Raw genomic sequence first — 10,377 nt, 5'->3', positions numbered from 1 at the left:
AAACGCATGTCCAAAGTAAACAAAGCTGCTTGATCAAATTAACAGAGCTTCACTCATTGTTCCCTCAAATCATCTAAAGCTCCGTTAACATTCTTACCAAGTATCATTGGTTTGGGCTTTTTATCCTCTTGTTATAATTTTCTTTTATTAATATAGTATAATTACTACTACTTATTATAGGTGGGTTGGTGATTTGGAGATGAGTGAGGCGGGTATAAGCGGAGCGGGGCGGGCGGGGTGAGTGTGGGGCGGGGTGGGTATGGGGCGGGTTTCATGTGATACCCATCCCCGCCCCATGACCCGCGACGAATGATACTTTTGAAACCCATCCCCGCCCCATGACCCGTCAAATCATTACCCGCACCCGCCCCAAGTGGGGCGGGTGCGGGGCGAGACCCGCCAAAACCCGCCCCACTGACATCCCTAAATGTACCTATATCATATGGTCAATGTACGCCCTATATATATATATATATATATATATATATATCTAAGATGCAAATAACGAATTAATGACATGTATTTCAAAAGTAATTGAAATATACATGACATGTCATACAGAAAAAAATATTATGTACCTCCAATGGTAATAAAATGTACCTTTGACATAAATATATTGTACGTATATACATTTTTCGTTAACTTATAATAACTATGTAAATTATAAGTTCAAATAATAATTATCATAAGTATATAAAATATTTTGATCAGTTTTTATCATGTACATTTAACTAATTGAGCATCACATTGATTTTATACTATTAAATGTACTTCTAGCTTATATTAAATATACCTTCAGTATAAAATCAATGTAAATGCTGAGTTAGTTAGGTGTACATGACAAAAATTGAACAACATATTTTATGTACTTGTGGTAATTATTCTTTTTATCTATACTTTATATTTAATGTATCTCCAATATAAATAATGTGTTCCCGATGAGTAAGTGAAACAAAGTTAATAAATAATTGTAGTAAACATGATATGTACCTATAATTATTACAAAATGTACCTTTTTTTATTATAGATGTACCTATATCATATGGTCAATGAAACCCCCACCCCCTTCCCCCCCTCCACACACACACACACACACACACACATGATGAATCTAACGAATTAATGATATGTATTTAATAAATAATTGAAATATACATGACATGTCAAATAGAAATATATTATTTACCTCCAATGAAAATAAAATGTACATTCGGCATAAATATATTGTACGTACATTTTTTATTAAAATAATATGACATATAACAAATGTAAATTTTATAATAATTATGTAAATAATACGTACAAATTATCATAAGTACATAAAATATTTTGTTCAATCTTTATCAAATATATTTAACTAACTAAGCATTACATTGATTTTATACTGAATGTACATTGTTTATAAGTTAGAAGTATATTTAATAATTATTATAGGTACATACTGTTTTAATTCAGGTCTTAACATACATACATATATCAAAAGAGATACAAAAATAACAACAAGACGCTTGTGGCACAGTGGTAATAGCAAGTGCATCTCAACTAAGAGGTCATAGGTTTAAGCCTTACTAACAATCTTTTTTGTGGGTTCAAGCCTCACCTAAATCTTATTATTATTATTATTATTATTATTATTATTATTATTATTATTATTATTATTATTATTATTATTATTACTACTACTACTACGGATTTTCTATCCTATGCCCACAAGGCATAGGATAATAGTTATCAAGGCATAAGATAACAACCACTTTTAACTATCTTAAGAATTCGTACCAAAAAAAAAAAAAAAAAAAAAAAAAAAAAAAAAAAACTATCTTAAGAATCTTTTCCTAGTAAAACTAATTACCATTAATTAACCACTTTTTTTTCTCTCTCCTCCCTAATTTCTCTCAACTTCACATTTTTTTACTGCACTTTCTTCCAATATCTGTTCTTTTTAAGGGGGGAAGACTGTAATACTACGGTTTTCATAGGCTGGTACTCGACCGAGTATGGCCTACTCGATCGAGTAGAGTGTGTCGTGTAGCTTGTTTGGCTACTGCCCAGGAACACTCGGCCGAGTATGTGGAATACTCTACCGAGTAGAGGGTACTCGGCCGAGTATACTCTATACTCGACCGATTATCCGGTCTGTCGAGTGTTTTTCCGTGGTTTGATTTGGAGATGGTTAGAATTATATAATACGCGTAATCAGTTTCTAATTACATTTTTACAAAACCTAAACACTCAACGACGCTCTAATCCTCTCCAAATCTCTCCCTATTGTGTGGATCGTTCGTGAGTCTAGTTCATCTTTCCTTGTGTCGGTAAGCCTCTAATTTCGTAAGTTTCATTAATTTGTCTTTTAGGGTTTTGCCCTAATTTGTGATTTAGGGGAAAGGGATTTTGGCATGTGGTAATTGAAATTATGTGATTATTGTATGTAGGTGACGGTGTCATGAGGAATTGCTTTTGATTGCTTATGTGTGCTTGGATTGCGAAAAGGTAGGGTTTCCCTACTCAGTTTCTGTTGATTGAATTAAGATGTGATTGTTTTGTGTTTACTGTATCTGCTGATTATCGGAGTGTTGGTGTTGTGGTGGTGATTGTGAAGTTGTGGTGTTGTGATGATTGTGGTGGAGTCACTTGCGGGAGTGGCTTCACGCCTTAGTTCGCCCTACGTGGAAACCGTCACTGGAGGGGATGTGCACATTAAGGGACGGGGTTATCGCTCGTTGATGAGCGAGACTTAGGTAGGGATTGGCTGCGGTCCCCCACTGGCAGCGAGGATTATTACCTGTTGCGATGAGTAATCTGGCAGGGCTACACACTTCGGTGTGTAGTCGGTTACTGTGTGAGATCGGGAGATTGGGGTTGGAGGATGATCAGTTGGTTACTTTGTGCACTTGTCTTATTTTGATTATGTAGAACTGAACCCGTTGTTGTTTTATAAAACCTGCGGTGATCCATTCGGGGATGGTGAGCAGATTGTGATAGGTAATGCAGATGTTTAGCTATGGGATAGTCATGGGGAGTCATCACTTGAGTCTAGCTTCCGCCATCAAGAGACTTAGTTTGCATTCTTTATAATTATTAGACATTTCACAGTTATACTTTGGTTTGGTCTTGGAAACGTGTAATCACTAACTCTTTATACTTTAATAAGGTTGTTTGGAATTGGTAACTTTGATATACTAACCTCGGAAAACGGAGATGGTAACAGCCTTTCATGCTAGGGTAGTCCTTGGTAAGGTACCTTGGTATGAGGGGGTGTTACAATGTCACCCAATTTAATTCAGTTCATAATCATGAATTGTTGTCACCTGTGCAAGTGCGATTTCTTCCTTCTTACCGTATCATATCTATGGAAGATGAGCAACAACTTTTGTTATACAAAGATGCGGGTCTTTCAGTCAAGCAAAAAATGCGAGTGATGGAGCTTCAAAAAAATGTGAAACATGGGGATCTTCCTTTTCTTAAAAAAGATGTCCATAATTTTTTTTAGTAGGATTCAAAGAGAAAATTTGGACAACGATGCAATGGATCTTCTTGAGCATTTTAAGATAGCAAAGAGTCAAAATCCTAGTTTTCAATTCGATTTCACGGTTGATTCTCAAAGTAGGCTTCAAAACATATTTTGGTCGCCTGCCCATTGTTTTGATATGTACCAAGAGTTTGGAGATTGCACCGGATTTAACACTACTTATAGAGTGAACGCATTTGACATGCCTTTTGGCATTTTTATTGGAATCGATAATCATGGGAGAACTATACTTTTCGGTTGTGCTCTTCTTCGAAATGAAAGTGTAGTTACCTTCCGCTAGTCGATGAAGATACGTAAAAAAATATATAATCTTTTTTCCTCCTCAAATTTATGTTGTTTGTCATTAGCATATTTTGTTTAATTGCTAGACTTTTGTTTCATTAATGAAGAGGCATCCAAAGACAATCATAACCGATCAAGATCAATGGATGACAGAAGCTATCTTGATAGAAATGCCATATACAAAACATGCCTTTTGTATATGGCATATTACATCAAAATTTTCTGGTTAGTTTACTGCACTTCTTAGAAACCAATATTCAAGTTGGTGTGCCAAATTTTATAGACTTTATAGGTTAGATTCTATTGATGATTTTGAACGATAATGGCCCCTTGTAGTGTCAAAATTTAATTTGCAGGAGAATAAGCATGTATGTGGCTTATACGAGATCAGACAAATTTGGGTCCCCACATATCTTCGTGAGAATTTTTTTGGTGGTATGACAACGACCGAAAAATGTGAGAGCATTAATAGTTTTGTGAAGCGTTTTACATCATCACGCTCCTGTTTAACCCGACTTATCAAACAGGTTACTCTTAAAATCTTAATCTATTAATTTTACCGAATGTACTATTATGTAACTCGGTACATATATCATTATTGGTTAGTGTATTCAATGCTCATTTTAATTTATGTACTCAGAGTGCACTAATAGTGTTATATCATTATTTGCTTAGTGTGTATGTTGCTTTCACTTATTTACATTGTGAATCCATTACAAATCCTCATACTTGTACTTTGCATTTTGTTAGAGCATACTCCCTCCGTCGCGGTCAATTGTTGTCCTTTGGTTTTGACATAAAGACCAAGGAAAGAGGAAGGGGCCAATTACCAAATGACAAGTTGAACAAATTAAGAGTGAATGATCAAATTGTTCATCAAGTTCATTCTTAAAATAGAAAGGACAACAACTCACTAAGACACCTCAATATGGAAAAGGACAACAAATAACCGGGACAAAGGGAGTAACTCATATTGCATTTACGTGCACACATGTCCGTGGATTTATTTATACTATTTATATTGTGAATTTGTAGGTTGATCTAGCGATCGAAGATATTGAGCAATGTCATGTACATCATACTATGTTAGATACATATAGGGGATCTTCATTGTGTACATTATCTCCTCTAGAGGAGCAGGTATACAAATTGTTGACGACATTTGCTTTCAAAAAGATCCAAGACGAGTTTGCAAGAGCTACTTAATAATTTTGTTTTTACTATGCAACACTACAAGGAATTAAGTTCGCAAAAATACAATGTGACATGAATCGAAGACAATATCACTTGCACTTGCAAACTCTTTGAATTTAGGGGTATCATATGTCGGCATATCTTATCTGTCTTCCTACACAAAGATTGTTTTGAAATTCCAATGAGCTATTTACCTTTACGTTGGCATCGTGACGAATTTCATGTCTAAGTTGTTCTTTCAACGACTAATCAAAGTGAGGTAAATTGTGAAGATATGGCATGCGATATTGGCAATTACACTATTATTGCTAATTCTCCTATTTCAAGAACAAAAGGTCGTCCTAAATTTAGACGACAAATTGGTGGGAAGGAAGCTGCATTGAAGCAAACAAGAAGCTGTTCTTATTGCAAACAAATCCGGCCATAATATCACAACTTGTCCGGATAAGGAAAATACTCTTGTTAACACTATGTCGACCACTAGTAATGTTCGGAAAAGGAGAAAGGATGCCCAAGATATTGAGGAGTTAAATCCCATTTTTAATGTAAAATATTAGAACATCTTTCTTTTGTGGTACTTTAGACGATTAACATTGCCATCTAAGTTGAATAATTTATTTGAGAATAATTTTGATATTTAAGTATCATTATTTTAGAATCTTAATTTCCTATTTAAGAAAGTAGTATATTAAAAGGGGAAGGTGTATAATAAAATGTGGGAAAGTGAATGGTGCAGTAAAAAAAAATCTAAATGTGAAGTTGAGAGAAATTATGGAGGAGAGAGAAAAAAAGTGGTTAATTAATGATAATTGGTTTTACTAGGAAAAGATTCTTAAGATAGTTAAAAGTGGTTATTATCCTATGCCTTGTGGGCATAGGATAGAAAATCCGTTATTATTATTATTATTATTATTATTATTATTATTATTATTATTATTATTATTATTATATATTGTTATTATTGTTATTACTATTATTACTATTATTACTATTTTTTTTTATTTTTTTTTATTATTATTATAAATGCGCGCAGCTTTCATTATAATAAAAATAAAAGGTTTACATAAAATTGGTGGGGAGCCGAGAGACAATCTGGGCTCCCACACCCTTAGCAATAGTAAAGCTAATACGAGTAAAAATGTAAGCGGCTACCCGAGCCCAAAATATATAAAGTGTGTTAAATTGTCATCTAGTGAGGTTCGAACCCATGACCTCTTGGCTTGTGTACCCTCACTATTACCACTATGACACATTCAACTTGTTATTATTATTATTATTAATAATGTTGAGTTCCGGTGAGAACGAAGCTTACGTGAGATTGGATCTCAGGCGTTCAATAATCTAATCTGACGACTCTAATTAGACACACATAATTAATCTTTAATTCATCTGAGACACCGATCTAAAAAATAAATGGTGCGAATTAGAAGGTGACATCGCATTACACGTTCATATTGACGACTCCAAAAAAAAAAAAAAAAAAAAAAAAGAGAGAGAGAGAAAGTAGGTAGTAGAGGAAATTGTAAATTTTCGAAGAGAAATCGATTCTTTTCATCATTAACTAGTTTTATGACCCGTGAAATTCACGGGTTACAATGTCTCGTAGTTTAATTTTATGCTCTACTGGAGGACGTGTACGTCTATTGGTCCCACTATAAAGGTCTTGTTAGCATACCTTAATCAAAGTAAATTTTGAATATACAATTCACCCTACACGTCCTAATTTTGAAAAGGTGGATAGTTTTGGATCGTAGAATCCTTTCATTTTACCTTAAACATCCCAGTTGTGGAGCAAGTTACAACTAATTGTAAATATTCACGTATATTAAGATATGTTGTAGGACTTACAATTTCACAACTTAAGAGAAATTGTGACTGGAAAACGAAAGGAGTAGCATACTAAACACTAAAGTAGTAAAAAATGATGAGATCCAGTAGTAAGAGTACATTTAAAATCTCCCCCATCAGAACTTGAAATAAGCATGATATATACGGAGTATTTAAAAAACTAAGAGTCCTTGTTCAACGTAGGGGGCATGAACATGAAAGTCACCCGACTCACCATGCATCCACACATACAATAACACAAGGCTCCTAAAATGTACTGGCTTTTATGAGATGAAAATTAAGTTTCAATGTGAGTTTTGCCTTCGAAATCCAGTAGTTGTTTCGTCTAGAACAAAAACGTAATTTGGCTAAACACGGACTCAAAATCTTGCTCCAAGATACCGAAATCTATAACACTGGGCACTATTGGCAACAGGCAAGTACTCCGTAATAACAACTGATTGGTTATACTGCCAATTGACTATGAAGCCCGAAAGTCCTAAACCTAAAAAATCGTATATTCTCAAGTCCAAATTGTGTAGAGTTAGACGCCAACTTAATGCTCAGAGCCTTAGCTTGGTCTTGATCTATAGCTACTAAAGGAACAATAACACTGTAACAAAGAAAGAATAACACGGAACAACGCCAAGATATTTCAACCTAGAGTACATGCTCATACCATCTGTATTGGCCATCACTTTCTGCAAAATGATGGAGAAAAGAGAAAAGTGATGGTGGGTATGACATGCAACGGTGCATGAGAGGAAAACAAAAAGTGATTGCCATCACTATATTGAAGGAAGAAGTGGTGGACAAGTGTGGAGCCTTTTTCAAAAGTAATATTATTTTAACAAAATTTTCACAAGTCCCAAGTTAATTGTTTGCATTTGTTTCCTGATGATGCACATCCAACGGCTATAATTATTTCCCAATGGCTAATTGTTTGCCAACGGGTAATTAACAACAGCTTTTTTTTTTTTCATTGTTCATTTTGCTATAAATAAGTGTTAAATTTTCTTATAATTTTCCATCTTATTCTTCTTACTTATCTTTTACTCCCTCCTATTCACCATTTTCCTTAAACGGATTATTCAGGTTTTCTTCTCCTTTCCTTTTTTGGAAACTTTTACTCTTATTTTATTCATTCCTCTCTCATATCACCAAACCTCACTCAACTCACAATTCCTTATTTAATTTTTATTTAGTCATTCCTCTCTCCTATCACCAAACCCCACCCAACTCACAATTCCTTATTTAATTCCGAATTATCCATCCCTCTCTCCTATCACCAAACCCCACACAACTCACAATTCATATTTTATTCCCCTCCAAAAATCTTGTGCCCACAACAAAGGGGAACAAAATGGAGAATAGGAGGGAGTACTATATTTTAATTTACATATCCATTTTATGGATCCAAATAATCCAAGACCACCTTATTATGAAAATTCCGATCCTAGAATATTAGAATTGTGGAATGAATTTCAACAAACTCATAGTAATATTATACAAGAAAATTCATTTCCCTCACAAAATCTGTATCTCCGACAAAATACGTCACCCACACAAATTCCATATCCCCCTCAAAATCAATATCCCTCTCGACAATATAATACTAATCCATTTCAACAAACTCATTCTAATCCTCCATCACCACCGCCATTATATCGACCAAATATTAATATTTTACCTTTGAGTCATAATTTCTCATCACATGAAAATAATTACCTCCCATTTTCTTCTCAAACACCTCCAAATTACCGAAATACTCCTCAAAATAATGTTGAAATTGAAGAACTAGAAGATAATAACAACAATGAGGAGGCATCGAGTCATATTGTACATTTTACTCGGGAAGAGGATGAAGCTTTGATTTCGTCATTTATGAGTGTCTCTCAAGATAGTATTGTTGGCACTAACCAAAAGAAAGATGCACTTTGGGCGAAAGTCTCATCTTTGTATAAAGAAGCTCGTCTTACCAATCCACTTAAACTTAGACAGAAGACTGGCAATTCTATTGGTGGCAGAATGCGGCGTATATGCAAAGCCGTCATGGCATTGGGTGATTGTTTTGCATAAGCTAATCGAATCAAGAGAAGTGGGATGTCAGAAGATGACGTCATTCAAATGGCTCATAAGTTACATAAAGAAAATTCAACTATGAACATGCTTGGCGCTTGTTAAGACATTATAGAAAATGGGAAGATCACATTGCTCCATATGCCGAAATTAATCCTGGGAAAAGAGCTCAACAAGAAGATCCAACCACTCCTACAAATGTTGGTACACCCGAAAGCGGTAGTAGTGGTAAGAGAACTAGGCTTAATGATGGAGGGTTCTCTCCAACTTGCTCTATAGTAGAAGGAAGTGCATCTAATACTCGTCCAATTGGTAGAGATGCAGCTAAAAAAGATAAGGGAGCGTTGAAAACTGTTATCGAAGAGGTGAGTCATTTCAGTAACGCCGTGAAGAATTTGAATTTTAATATGACTAGTGATAAAGATAATGAGGTGAGGAGGCTGACCATAGATGAAGAGAAAGTAAGGGTCAAAGAAAAGAAGGTTAATTGGTCAATACTTAGCAAACTAATGGATTGTCCGTCTTTAACTCCGGAAATGGAAGAGATGAAGGGTAAACTCATAAGAGAACTATTATAATAATTCGTACTATTTTAGAAAATATTATGCTCTTTTATTAGAAAGTAATGTATTTCGTGCTATTTTAATTTATATTATGCACTTTTATTAGAAAGTAATGTATTTCGTACTAGTTTAGTTTATATTATTCTCTTTTATTAGAAAGTAATGTATTTCTATTATGTAAAATATTGTCTTGTAATGTAATATATTAAATTTTATGTACTTGTATTATATTACAAAATCTTATCTTATCTCTTATCCACATAAAATCTAACATTATCCATATAAATCCGAAGAAAATCTTACACTATCAACATAAAACATTATCTTATCCTCATCAATTTCCTTTATATAAAGCACTCACCCTCACTATCTTTAAATCACTCAAATAACTCTAAAATATTCTCATATTTAACCAAAAAATGTATCCCTCAAGTTCTTATCATCTTTCTCCCCCAGGCTCACCACCATCATCCTCTTCCTCATCATCTACCTCGTTAGAAGAGAATGCTAGGCAGAAGAGGCGGAGGCAGAAAAGAGTTGCAACATACGAAGCAGTCATGTATATGGTAAATTATATCGCAAATAATGTTATACTACTTATATTGGTAAACTATATGTCAAATAATAAAGAAAGAACATATATTGAGAGAAATCGAGAAGAGGGCCATGTCCGTCTCTTTAACGATTATTTCTCGGAAAACCCAGTTTACCCTCCACAAATGTTTAGACGTAGGTTTCGAATGTGCAAATATTTATTCTTGCGTATTGTAGAGGGTGTAGGAGCTTATGATAGGCATTTTCAACACAAACCTGATGCTACAGGTAGGTTAGGTCTGTCACCATTAATTAAATACACAGCAGCACTTCGTCTCTTAGCATATGGAGAGGCTGCTGATAGAGTGG

General features: G+C 34.4%; 1 protein-coding gene across 1 annotated transcript; it reads left to right on the top strand.

The window, feature by feature from the left end:
- The first annotated feature begins 8,716 nt into the window (after positions 1 to 8,716).
- Positions 8,717 to 9,489, top strand: LOC141627540 (uncharacterized). Its single transcript, XM_074440782.1, has 2 exons — positions 8,717 to 8,894; positions 9,038 to 9,489. Exons 1-2 carry the CDS (start codon positions 8,717 to 8,719, stop codon positions 9,487 to 9,489), a joined length of 630 nt encoding a protein of 209 aa, XP_074296883.1.
- Positions 9,490 to 10,377: the final 888 nt, after the last annotated feature.

Source organism: Silene latifolia, chromosome Y (genome assembly GCF_048544455.1).
Source record: "Silene latifolia isolate original U9 population chromosome Y, ASM4854445v1, whole genome shotgun sequence".
NCBI classification, from domain to species: Eukaryota; Viridiplantae; Streptophyta; class Magnoliopsida; order Caryophyllales; family Caryophyllaceae; genus Silene; species Silene latifolia.
The sequence above is the reverse complement of the archived record's forward strand: the minus strand, read 5'-3'. Positions and strand labels throughout refer to the sequence as shown.

Excerpts from the sequence above, each read along its gene's own strand:
- LOC141627540 (XM_074440782.1), top strand. The coding sequence starts at position 8,717 with ATGAGTGTCTCTCAAGATAGTATTGTTGGCACTAACCAAAAGAAAGAT. Across the intron at positions 8,895-9,037 it reads CAAAGCCGTCATGGCATTGG|ATCACATTGCTCCATATGCC; the intron begins GTGATTGTTTTG and ends GAAAATGGGAAG.